At 34.3% G+C, this 14578-nt stretch overlaps 1 protein-coding gene across 1 annotated transcript; it reads left to right on the top strand.

Moving 5' to 3' along the window:
- The first annotated feature begins 11741 nt into the window (after positions 1-11741).
- LOC127136831 (uncharacterized) lies at positions 11742-12737 on the top strand. Its single transcript, XM_051063349.1, has one exon. It carries the CDS (start codon positions 11742-11744, stop codon positions 12735-12737), a length of 996 nt encoding a protein of 331 aa, XP_050919306.1.
- Positions 12738-14578: the final 1841 nt, after the last annotated feature.

Here is a 14578-nt window from a genome sequence, read left to right as displayed (position 1 = left end):
AGAAGATGCTCTGAGGGAGGTGTGAGCTATGAGTCCTGACATACCATTTATGGGAATCCATATTTTCTTTGGCTTCACCATGGTTTGCTTTCTTATGAGTTGTGAAGCAGGTTTAGGATAGTTATACAATTTGTAGCAATAAGGTTTTATATGACCAAACTTCCCACGATGATGACACTTCCATCTTTGGGTCTTGCTTTTTGAGTAAATATCTTGATACCCTTGTTAATGTTGGGACATTTGATTTGACATATGTCGTTCCTGTTGTCTTTTAGGTGGAACAAGGTTCATTACAAACCATTTTCCTTTGTTCATTACTCCTTGATTGTCATAGCTCAGACCTTGAACATTTCCAGCATTCTTACCAGTTTGAAGAATTTCATCCAGTACATCAGAACTGTTGTTAAGTATTCTTACAGATTTAGTCATATTGTTAATTTTTGAATTGAGTAGTACAACTTCCTCCTTCAAATCAGATATGATGGAAAGATGCTCCACTTTCTCTTCCTGTAGTTGAGAAATAGCTTTCTTTTGATCTTCTCCCAGTTTACAAGCTTCTTCACTTCTGAGGCACAATTCCTTGTAAGATTTAGCAAGTTCCTCAAAGGTTAGTTCCTCATAATCAGAGTCTTCATCAGAGTCACAAATTCCAGTCAGGGCAGTAACCTGTTTGGTAGGTTCCACTTCATGATTACTTTCAAAATCATCTTCTGACCAAGAGATGCACAAACCCTTCTTCTATTTATTGAGAAATGCGGGGCACTTAGCCCTAATGTTATTAAACCCTTCACATCCATGGCATTGTATTCTTTTTCCTTGGTTAGTCTTTTCTTCAGTTTTGGACCTTCTGCCCAAATCTTGATTTTTGGTGATGTCGAATGGCTTGTGCTTGACATTAGCTCTTGTCTTTCAGTCCATCTTCTTCATCGCTTTGTTAAATTGTCTCCCAAGTAAAACAATAGCGTTAAATATCCCTTCATCTATATCCAGTTCACATTCATCTTCGAGGTCTTCAATATTAGAAACAAAGGCTATGCTTTTCTTCTTTTCTGACTTTTCACTGATCCCTAACTCAAAGGTTTAAAGATATCCCATCAGTTCATCAACTTTCATGTTAATGATATCTTGAGCTTCTTCAATGGCAGTCACCTTCATGTCAAATCTCTTTGGAAGAGGCCTGGGGATTTTTCTGACCAGCTTGGCTTTTGACATCTTCTCCCCTATAGCACTTAAGGCATTGGCTATCTCAATGATATTCATATGAAAGTCATGAATGCTCCCATCCTCCTTCATTCTTATGTTCTCAAACTTGGTGGTTAAAAGTTGAAGTCTTGACATCTTTACCTTAGAGGTTCCTTCATGAGAAGTCTTCAAGATCTCCCAAGCATCTTTAGTAACAATGCAGTTGTTTATTAGTCTGAAGATTTTATTGTCCACTCCATTGAATAGAGCATTCAATGCTTTGGAGTTTCCCTAAGTTAATTTGTCATCTTCATCATCCCAGTCTTCCTCAGCCTTCAGCACATTAGTAATCTTGCCATCTTTATCTTTAATCATTGGTGGATCCCATCCCTTGACCATAAATTTCCAAGCCTTGTTGTCCATGGATTTTATCAAATCCACCATACGTGTTTTCCAGTAGTCATAGTTGGTTCCATCAAGAATGGGTGGAATTTTCACAAATCCTCCTTCCTTATCCATTGTACCAAAAAGTATCTTCTCTGAATCTCACACAGAAACAAAGTAGGATGTCTGCTCTGATACCAATTGAAATTCTGGTATGCAGATATCAGATGTCCTAAGAGATGTTGAGACACTGATATCTGATCAAGAACAAGATAACTTACATATAGAAGAAATAAAATAACATAACACACAAAGTTGTTAACCCAGTTCGGTGTACAACAACACCTACTTCTAGGGGCTACCAATCCAGGGAGGAAATTCACTAAATAGTATTAGTTTGTAGACCTTCAGCAAAACTATCTCCAATTTACTGTTTACACCCTAATCATTACCCGTGCTTAACTTCTACCTAAGACACTTATAGGTGTGAGACCCTTCGCACCTCCCTTTCAATCACAACAGTGACACTTTAAACTATTACAAGAAATTATGAAGTCACATTTCATAGACACACAATCACTCAATGCTTAAAAGTTTATGAGTGCTCGGCAATCCTTACAACCATTTAACACAGTCCTACTCATATATCAAGATGATATTTGAGAGGCTCACAAACAGCTTGTACACTCAAACCCTAATACAATCAACTATCTTTTTTTCTTAGTGCTTCAATATATTTTGAGACATTCTATATATAGTCATAGAATGAATTGGATTTGGGCCTTGTACACGAAATGAACCAGCTGCACAACATTAAGTTATCAATCAAAAGTTTCCTAAAATGTCTCAACATTTAGAAAACTGAATCCATTGAAATTAATCAGAATCTAAGATTCCTCAATCACGAATGTCACAAGGGATTACTTAATATGCTTAGGATATTCTGAAATCAGTTAAACAATTAACTGTTAACAAGAGTAAAATCTATTTCAGACAAGATGTCTTATCCACATGTTAGGACATCTTGTTTAACATGTTGCAGCTAAGTTAGTTTTACCAACATTACTTCCAATCAAAAATACAAGGAATTAACATAGTTGAAATGTATCAACTATACTATGTGTTATGAAATTAGTCATAAAGAAATATAGTAAATATAGTAGGAAAGTAGAGATGAAGGAGAGAAAAAAATAAAAGAAAACATGTTGTATTATTATTGCAAGCCTTCGTTTACATTGTAATATGATTCTTGTTTATATGATATAAATAAAATAGCAACATGATCAATATAAATTAAGGGGATTAATGAATATTTAATAGTGGAAGTTTATTGGTATACGGCATATTGTATATCTATAATGTATTATTCATAACAGTCTTCCTTGGATTCGTTAAAATCTTACTAGAAAAAACTCAATAAAAAAAATTTAAGGAAGAAAAATAATATAATATACATTTGTAAGAATTTATTTAAGATACATCAATTTTTCTACCTCACCTAAATGATCATCTCTTCGACAATGAATCCTAGTTTTTTATACTAGTTGGTTAAGAGTTCCACTTGAAAGTGACTTGTAGTACTAAATGTTGTGCACGATTTGACAAAGTTGTTGTTATGGATTCACATATCTCCATGATATAGTTGTATCATCAAAAGAAAACAAGTAACACGTTCATGATCTACCATTCCAATGATCTGAGAAGTAATATGTATATCTAATGTAACAATGTATATGTATGAAACATATCCAATATATTTGTGTGGGTGAATAACTATATATTGCTAATAGATTGACATAAATTGATATGACATGAAGTGTATAATTAACAAGATACACTCATGCTCGAAAGACATTGAGATATGATACTTCAAGATTAAGTAGTTTTTCATTCACTTCTTGAGATTTGAAATGATCTTACATCCAATGATCTAACAATCATTAGCGTAGACACGACATCACATTTATCCATATAGAAATATTTTATCACATTTTCTATATTCTTTTTGGTGTACAAAAATATCATTGTCCAAATGTTCAATTAGTATTCTTAGACAAATCTTTGTATTTTGAAAATTATTCAATTCAAACTATTTCTTTAACCAATTGATAGTTTTTGGAAGCTCTTCAAGAGTTCCAAAAATATTTACGTCATCAACATAGATAAAAAATTTATAAAATTATTATATAGATATTTTCATAAAAATATAAGGACAAATTGATTCATTTATATATCACTCCCTTAGCAAATATTCACTAAGGCAACCACAGTTGTTTAACTAGTCTTTTCAAGATCCAAAATTATGTGTCTTAGGTCAATTAACTATTTTAAGGAGTTTCATATAAATTTCACTACCAAATGAGTCATACATAGTTTCTACAACATCCATCATGTGCAAACTAATTCTTTCATGCACTACAAAAACTAATTAAATATTGAAAATTACTTGCAACCACTATAGGTTAATATGTTTCATCAAAATCATTCTTAGGTATTTGCGAAAATCCTTGAGCAACAATTCAAGCTTTTTATCTCCCAATTTTACCATTCTTACGTTGCTTTTTTCACAGAAAAAACACATTTATATCCAATTGGTTTCACACCTTGAGGTGTTTGGACTACAGGTCCAAAAACTTGTCGCTTTTTTTCCCCACAAGAACGCATTTATGTCCAAATTGAATTCACACCTTGAGGTGTTTGGACAACGGGTCCAAAAACCTTCTGCTTGTAAAGTGAATTTAATTATAATTCAATATATCTTTTCATTTTGGCCAATTCTAAATTTTTCTATGATATTTAATAAACTTCGATTCATGATCCCAGTTATTGTCGCTACGTGAAAAATACTCGAGCGTCTAAATACTCGAAATGACATAGAGTTGTCATCGTACTTTATTTATTTCTAAGGAAAGGAGAAATAATGATAGAACCCTAGAAATAAGGATAAGATGGTCATCGCCACCAAATACGAGTTTGTGGGTTGGTTATGCAAGGAAAATGTATTAGCATCACTCATATTTGTTGTATTCAACTGGAGTCGTTTAGTTGACTAGGTTTGAATGTATGCCTAAAGTCTTTATTTTTTTCTTATGTTTGCTTTTATTTAAAGGGAAAATGAATTCGGTGACTGAAAAAGGTTAGTTTTTTGTTAGTGTGCTCGATGAGATTTCAAAATCCCGCTCCTACGTACCCTCAGGTGCAATGAGAGATTTAGAGCCTCGTAGTTCGTGTAAAAAATGATTGTGTGTTGGTTTATTTTAGTTTCGACACGGTGGCAGAAAAGATTGTTTAAAAAATATTTCAACGTGTGTGTGTGTGTGTGTGTGGGGGGGGGGGGGGGGGGGGGGGGGTTAAAAAGATTAGTTTAGTTCGTTTGAGATTGATTTTAAGGTGGAAGTCGAACATTCGACTGGCCAAACAATACAACTTATATTTGAACGCTCAGAGACCTAGGAAGAGATACATCCAAGAGGTATTTTCATCTGATTTATATATTAAAAAAAAGAGATTCGTTAGTTTTGAATTTTTTAATTAAATGAAATAAATACCTATTTTTGTGTTTTTTATTTATTTAATTAAAATAACATATTTTTGTGTTTTGTATTTTTTCTATTAAAATTAAGTACAACTAAATGAAATAACCTATTTATAAAAAACTAATTAAATTGTCATAGAAAATTGAATAAACCTAATAAAGCTTAAAAGGGATATATTTTTGTATTTTAATATTTTATGTTTTTTATATTAGTAGCTTAATTAATTAAACATAATTAACTTAATTAAATAAGTTAACTAAAGATAAACAAAAAGATTAAATTAATTAAAGAAACTAAATAAATGAATAAAATAAATAACAAATGGATTAGGGGTGCAGATAATAAAAGGAAGTGTGAATGAAAAGAGGACCTAAGACCCAATCTCCTAAAAACCCTAATATTTAAATAGAAGAAGAAAAAATAAAACAAAAAATCAGAAAAACAATCACATATAGCGAAGAGGGGCCGCCACCCCTATTTTGAATGCTAGGCCAATAGCATGTCAACATGTGTCCTACTTAAAATAAAAAGAAATTTCAGATTTTAGAACCCGCTTCCCTTTCTTCTCTCTCACAATCGTGTTTCTCTTTCTTGGTTCTTCTTCTCATCCTTTGTTACAGTAGACACAAAAATTGAAAAAAAATATAAACCCCTATCCTCTCTCATGAAATGAAACCATTAGACAAACAAAAATCAAACATTGATTCAACATGAAAACAACAAACTCGGGGAGAAATCAAATGAAATGGAAGAGATTGATACCGTCAACGGTGGACTCGTCTCTAGTAAGGGGATGAGGTGCGGAGCCCGGTGATGCATCGTTGAAGCAATGTGTGATGACCTTTAAGTCGGTGAGTTTAGAAGCCGATGACGAGTTATACGCAAGGGGGACGACAGTCGGAAACGATGGAGTTTTTTTTTCTCGAGGTGATTCACGTTCGTTATATTGCCTATGTCTCTCTTTTGGTTTTTTTTGGAACTATTTTTTTTCAAGTTTTATGTTGATGTTGATTTATTGTGGATAATGGTTTATTGTTGTTATTGTTGTTTTATGAATGATGAAGATGTTGTATTTTGTGGTTGTTGAGAATATGTAGCAGCACTAAAACAAAGAAGGTGTTAATGAATATTTTCCTTAAAACTTCAAAGCATGTGAATTTCACACCACACTAACCTTTAGGATCAATTCGCCTATCAGATTAGTGCACCAGTATAATAAACTTGTATATTGTTTGACATACGGATTTATAAACTTGTAAAACCGTTTTAACTTAATAATGACATAACAAAGGTTCCAACCCCTGTCTAGGGAGTGCATCTTATCACGGATTACCACTGAACTATATATCTAAACTACCATTATATACGATAACAATTCATATACATATTATAAAATTACAGCTTGCATAATATTTTGGAAATCATCTACAATCCCCCACCATTTACAAAATATAATTAAATATCATATTTCTGAAAATATCATGGTTTCAGAATATGGTATCTTATGATTTGAACAATTACTTAGTAAATTGTGTTTTTACTTATTCCTAAATGGGTCGGTAGTGTTAGAATTAAATCAATAACAATTAATCACATATATATGTTCTACATATTATGTCATATATTTTAGTGCAGAATAGAATAGATAATACGAACGTGTATATAATTACAGGATCTACGACATGTTAGTATATGAGAGAAGAGATTGCAGAAATACCTAGATCTATTGAGAAAGTTTTTTGTTGACAGTAATCCTGAAAGCTAGAAGACAAACAACGAACACATATGGCTTGTATGGTTCTTCCTCAACCGGTACTCCTAATGCCTTGAATAATTTTCAGATGGGGAGAAGAGATAAATTGTTTATGTACGGTATATTGGAGACCATAACCTATATATGAGGTGATGACCAATTAGGGTTCCCATTATTCCGAAATGGGTCACCCTGACATCCATTCATATTTGAGCTCATATCCAATTAATTAATTAATTAATTACTAAATAGAAATTTAAATAGCCTTTTAAATTTATTTGACCACTTAATCAATTAAGGCTCTTAATTTGATAAATAACTAATATAATTAAAATATATATGCCCATATAATAATTAAATAATATTTAAATTATAAAATATCCCAACAATCTCTCACTTGAGTAATATATTTTTAATAATTATATCACAATTCTTTAGGCGCGCATCTGAATGTTATTTTTCTTTAGATTTCAAGTTTACAATTTGGTCCACCCCATACATCAAATGGGACCACCGCAGTTGTTGTCACTAACGTATAACGTGACAGAACTCCGACGACCACCACATCAATTTATTTGATCATATAGATCGATATGGATGAGTGACATAGAAATTTCATGTAATGTGATCTCTGAATCATGTCTATTTCCAACTGGTCTAACTGACTTCTTTATTGAGATCAAACTAAAGTTTGCAAATTCAATATTTGCACAAACGATACAGAAATGGAATGGTTATAACAATAATAACCTCATAAATTTTATTTATGTAGATAATCTTAACATAAAGTCCGTATCGATATCAAAACAATATTATAAAACATAAAGAAAGAGTGACTCTCACTAATCTAGGATATCCTTAGTGATAACAATCATATGAAAGATCTTATATATCAAGTCTTTGATTAGTGAGTCTTTAGCTTAAATTCTATATGTATATATTATAATTTCAAAAATAATAACTTATAAGTCAACGGGCCTTTTAAAATCTACTGTTGAAACACTATATGATTGTCTTACAACACAATATAACTTGAGCAGTATTTCAAATCCTTATATTGAATTGCAACTGAATGACATAAAGATATATTGTCATTTATTTTGCATTAGAATATCTATTTGACATCTAAAATATCGGAGTCTAACATACTGATGATCTCCCCATTGTTCGATCTCTGATTTGTGAGCACAAGCTCTTTTGTTCTCTATAATAATCTTCACGGTTGCCCTCATTTTCCCCCCAACAATTCAATATTGATTTGTTCAAGTGTACAGATTTTCCATATACATATAAGAAAAATCATATATAAAATACTTACAACCAAAACGTAAGAAAATACTCAAATTTTCAATTTTCCATGTTTACTTTAAGGTAGTTATAATTGAGATCCAACAGTCTAAATTAGTAATTAAAATATTCCAAATATTATTTTATTTCATATTAAATTTTCTTTCAACCTTATTGATGAAACTCTTTTGTGATATTCGAAGGGTACCTTGAGAATAATCTCTAATTAGCAAAATAACTTCATACAAAAGAGGTTTTCTCAAGATCTTTCACCACTAAATTTTCATTAGAGATTTCTTGGTTTCAAATAATAAATTATACTATTTTTCATTTAATACAATAAAATTGACATGTTATATAAGAAACATAAACTTATTCCCACCGACTTTATAATACCCATAATTTTTTTCTCTTATTCATCTCAAAATCGAATGAGAAAACTACATTTAGAATAATCATCTTAAAATCAAATAAGACAACTATTATCATAATATTCATCTCAAAATCAAATGAGACAATTACCTTATAAAATATTATGGTATCACTAATGAGACAATTTCATTAACTCAAATAGTTTTTATCTATTCAAAAATCATAAATTGTGTATCTATTGACACAAAATTTTCTCCCGTTGCACCATATTGTATTTCTTAATGTCTTCATTAAGAAATATTAACTTGATATCCATCTTATAAAACTTCAAAACTATAACAAATAACAAGTGTCACAACTATCATAATAGATTCTTTCCATCATACCAAATAGAATTTCTATTTTCAGTCGATTCTTTATGACACTTGATGCTTTAGTTCTTGAGGATGTTGACTTTGATCTTCAATAATTAATTTCTTAATTTAATTTAGAGAAAGAACAATAATATTCGTATGAGGGTCCAAATTTGCTATATAAATAGCAACTATATAAATTAAGTTAGAACCAATTATTTCCCACTTAATTTTGTTCTTTGGCCATATCTTTTTCCCAAACTCAATATTGTCAAACTTTTTAATAATTCTAGATTGTCACAAGTCATACAAATTGAATCCATCATTTAAAAAAAAGTTATCATATTAAAACAAAACTTTATCCATTCACCAAATTGTCTTTTAAATATAAATTTAGGCTTATAATTGTTAAATGCAATTAAATTATGTTATTACTTTTCCAAAAACTAACAGAATTTATTTGTTGAGTCACTTTAGTTGTATTTTTGAGTTGTATCATTTTATTCTCTCAATATATAAATACTCTTGTAATATTCTCAATTCCAATTAATACCAAAATTACTATTCATCCAATATTACTCTTTTCTCTCTAATTCTCTCTCAACTTCATCTTCCCCAATTTCTCATCTTCCACCATTGTCAAGCCTTCAATTTGAGTTTTATTTTCTAACATTTGGCATCAAGAGCCTTGGTTATTGATCTTAATCCGCTGCAACAATGGCAACCGTTTCCAATGATCGAATTCCCACCAATCTCCCGATTCTTGATTCGAAGAACTATGATAAATGAGCGTCGATATCTACAAAGGGATCAGTGCTCCCGCTATCCAAAAACTTCTCAAGTGTCGGTTACCTTGATGACAACCGTATATGTATCGTGGAAGAAGATAAAGAAGAAGATGATGGATTGATCTTCACAGAGACCGGTGGAAAGGGTGCTACAAAATGAACCAAGATTGAAATACCTAAAGTGACCCTGATTAAAATGCAATTCCCAATATTGTTTTCCTTTCTTTTTATCAAAAGAACCCATGTCAAGCCCAAGGCATGGGGGAATCATTTTTAGGGTCTCATCGAATTTCCTTTTTAATCATTAATGGAAAATGTTCATGTTCGCAATCAATTTTGAGATCTTTGTCTTTCATTTATTTATTTCACCTTTTTTCAAAATGACAATTTTCTTTTTAAAAAAAAAAATCTTTTCAAATCATCCTCTCTTTCATATCAATAAAAGCATGGACCTTAAATCATGCAGATCGCCCTCGACAACCAATATGACAATTTTTCTACGGTCTCATATGACTTTGACAACCCGATTAATCAAGCCAATGTAGAGTGTGAGGAAGAGGTCGAACTCCCCGAAGAATTGGAAACGTTGATCAAGCAAGAGGAAAAAGTCATCCAGACGCAAGAAGAATCAATGGAAGTGATTAACCTTGGGACGGATGAGGAAGCGAAAGAAGTCTGAGTCGACTCCGCTCTACAAGACGAGGTGAAGGCAAAATTGATCAAGCTCTTGAAAGAGTACAAAGATGTCTTTGCATGGTCATACCAAGACATGCCCGACCTCGATACTGACATCGTGGTCCACCATCTGGATCTTAAAGAAGAATGCCCTCCAGTAAAGCAAAAGCTACGAAGGACCCGTCCCGATATGGCTTTGAAGATCAAGGAGGAAGTATAAAAACATATCAACATCGGCTTCCTAGTGGTCTCCAATTATCCTCAATGGATTGCCAATATTGTTCCTGTACCTAAGAAATATGGCAAAGTTAGAATATGCGTAGATTATAGAGATCTAAGTAAAGCAAGTCCCAAAGATGACTTTCCTCTACCATACATTGACGTGCTAGTGGACAATACCGCCCAGTTCTCTGTTTTCTCTTTAATGGATGGTTTCTCCGACTATAACTAGATCCCCATGGCTCAAGAAGATATGGAGAAAACCACTTTCATAACTTCATGGGGAGCCTTCTACTACAAGGTGGTGCCTTTTGAATTTAAAAATGCAGGTGCACATACCAATGAGCCATGGTCACTCTCTTTCATGATATGATTCATAAAGAGATTGAGGTTTACGTTGACGACCTGATAGCCAAGTCTCAAACCGAAGAGGAACACCTTGTCAATCTAGAAAAGTTGTTTGAGAGGCTGAGGAAGTTCAAATTGAGACTTAATCCCAACAAGTGAACCTTTGGGGTAAGATCCGACAAATTGCTAGGTTTTATCGTTAGCCAATGTGGCATTGGGGTAGATCCCGAGAAAGTGAAGGTCATACAAGTTATGCCTGCACCCAAAACCGAGAAGGAAGTCTGAGGATTCCTAGGTAGATTGAACTACATTTCTAGGTTCATATCTCACCTCACGGCCACTTGTGATCCAATCTTCAAACTTCTTCGAAAAGATCAAGCCATCATTTGGAACGACAATTGCCAAGGCGCATTTGATAAAATAAAGGAGTACTTGCAAGAACCTCCCATGTTGATGCCTCTTGTACTTGGTAAACCATTAATCATGCATCTCACCATCCTCGAAGGATCTATGGGGTGTGTCCTCGGCCAACATGACGAGACTAGTAGAAAAGAACATACAATATACTACTTGATCAAGAAGTTCACCGATTGCGATAGTATATATTCAATGCTTGAAAAGACTTGATGCACACTACCATGGGCTTCCAAGCATTTAAGACAGTACATGCTCACTCATACGACATTGTTGATCTCTAAGATGGATCCTGTCAAATAGATATTTAAAAAGCCAACTCTAACCGGTAGAGTAGCCTGATGGCAAATGTCTTTAACCGGGTAAGGTCATTAAAGGGAGTGTAATGTCTGACTATCTTGCACAATAGCCCTTGGAGGACTATCGGTCTATGCATTTTGAATTCCCCGATGAAGACATCATGTTGATTAGGGATTGCAACATCCCTGGTCCCAAGGAAGGACCTGAGCCTGGATCGCGATGGACATTGGTTTTTGATGGAGCTTCTAATACTCATGGAAGTGGCATTGGGAAAATAATCACTTCTCCAACTAATTTCCACCTCCCATTCACCACAAGGTTGTGTTTTGAATGTACAAACAACATAGCCGAGTACGAGGCTTGTATCTTTAGTATTGAAGCTGCTATCGATCTTAGGATCAAAATCCTAGAAGTATATGGAGATTTAGCCTTGGTAATCATCCAAGTCAATGGATATTGGGATACTAGAGATCATAAGCTCATTCCTTACAAAAAGCATGTCTTGAAACTTGTCCCCTACTTTGATGAGATTACATTCCACCACATCCCTCGAGAAGAGAATCAGTTAGCTGGCGCCTTGGCAACTTTGGCGTCCATGTTTAAGGTTAAGTGGAAGAACGAAGCGCCATTCTTTCACCTCAACTACTTAGACGAGCCTGCTTACTGCCTGGCAGCAGAAGATGAAGCGGAAGGCCAACCTTGGTTCTATGACATCATGAAATTCTTAGAGAACCAAGAGTATATTATGGACGTATCCATCACCGACAATAAGTATCTTCGGAAAATATCATCCAAATTCTTCTTAAGTGGATGGGTGTTATACAAGAGAAACTATGATTCGGTTCTTCTTAGATGTATGGGCAAGCAAGAAGAAAGCCGAATTATAATGGAAATTCATGAAGCATCCTTTGGGACGCATGTCAGTCGGAACACTATGGCAAACAAAATCTTAAGGGTCGGCTACTATTGGATGACTATGGAGGTTGACTGCCATCGCCACGTCCAAACATGTCATAAGTTCCAGATCTACACCGACAAGATCTATGTGTCGCCAACGCCGCTCAATGTCCTAACATCACCTTGGCCTTTCACCATGTGGGTAATTGACGTGATCGAACACATATAATCAATTGCCTCGAATGGACACCGCTTCATCCTTGTAGCCATTAACTACTTCACGAAATGGGTAGAAGCAACCTCATACGCCAATGTTACCAGACAAGTGGTGACTCGATTCCTCGGGAAAGAAATCATCTACCGTTACGGGGTCCCCAACAAGATCATTACTAATAATGGATCTAACCTCAATAATAAAATGATGAAAGAGCTATGCCAAAATTTCAAGATCGACCACCATAACTCATCACCTTATAGGCCTAAGATGAATGGCGTTATTGAGGCAGCTAACAAAAACATCAAGAAGATCGTGCAAAAGATGGTGGAAACCTACAAAGATTGGCATGAAATGCTCCCATTCTCATTACATGGTTATCATACTTCAGTACGCACTTCCACTAGGGCAACTCCCTTCTCCCTTGTGTATGGAATGGATGCAGTCTTTCCGGTCGAAGTAGAGATTCCATCCTTAAGGATTTTGACCGACGTTAAGCTTGATGAGACTGAGTGGGTACAAGCTCGATTTGACCAACTAAACCTCATTGATGAGAAGCTCTTGGCAGTCATCCACCACGGCCAACTTTATCAAAAATGCATCAAGAGAGCACATGACAAGAAGTTTTTCCGTTGCAGCCTAAAGGCCGAAGATCTAGTATTGAAAAAGATTCTTCCAATTCACACTGACCCAAAGGGAAAATGGACGCCAAACTATGAAGGCTCATATGTTGTAAGAAAGGTCTTCTCTGGAGGAGCCTTAATCCTTGCAACTATGAATGGTGAAGATCTTTCGTCCCCTGTGAATGCGAGCGCAGTCAAAAAATACTACGCTTGAAAACAAAAGCCCGATAAGTTAAAAACCCGAAAGGGAGACTTATGCAAAAATGGGTACCCCGGTAGACTGAAAACCCGAAAGGGAAGTCTAGGAAAAAAAATTGGGTATTTAATAAGAGCAAGAGGTTGCATCCCGCAAGCAATCCTTCTTCATTCCCTGGCGATCAAATCTGTGGATCCCCCAGCGAGTCAATCTTATCACCCTCCTTCTTAAAGCAAGATCAAAAGACGGCCAAAGACGTAAAGACTATAACAGAGTTGGAATTTGGTGGAAACCCGAGATGTTTCATTGCCATTACAATTATCATTTTTCTTTTCGCGATCAACTCTTTTAGGAATTGCTTCCTTTGTACAAAATCACCCATTTTGGGGACTATTCATCAATAAAGTCAATTCCCTTATATGTGCTCAATATTTTTTACTTTTCCTGCTTTGTCTGCGAAATATGACTTTTTTCTAAATAATATTATATTTGAAATTATTGTTAAACAAAAAAAACTTTTCAAAAAAAAAGGGAAGCTATAAGGGAAACAACATCGAATTACATTTCTTTCAGAAATTTGTTAAAGGTAACCAAAATGCATTTGGCATTTCCAACCTAAGGGCGTCCCATAGTCATTTCTTCCCCAACAGGAATTCTCAACCATTACACTCAACGCTTGCTTTGACGTCGAGCTCCAATTTATCATGTACCGGAAAGTCAACACACTTTCCCCAATCACCCTTTTAAGCCCAATCACCACTGGCATTCCTCAGATACACTCCCCCACAAAGCCCAATCATACTTGGCATAACTTGCAAACCCTACATTTCATACATTCCCCTGTGAAAGCCCAAACACAAATTGGCATATATAACATCACATCATAAGTATCTCCTAAACTAACTCATATTAACTCATCAGGGTTCATAATTTCCCAACCTTTGTTAAGAACTTTCCCCGGTAGAATAAACGTTCTTCCTCAAAACATTCCCCCAAGTAGAGTCGCACGTTTCAGTCGTTGCTAGGAATCGTTGCTA

Source organism: Lathyrus oleraceus, chromosome 4, assembly GCF_024323335.1.
Source record: "Lathyrus oleraceus cultivar Zhongwan6 chromosome 4, CAAS_Psat_ZW6_1.0, whole genome shotgun sequence".
Taxonomy (NCBI): domain Eukaryota; kingdom Viridiplantae; phylum Streptophyta; class Magnoliopsida; order Fabales; family Fabaceae; genus Lathyrus; species Lathyrus oleraceus.
Note: the sequence above shows the minus strand (reverse complement) of the source record. Positions and strands in the feature narration are given on the sequence as shown.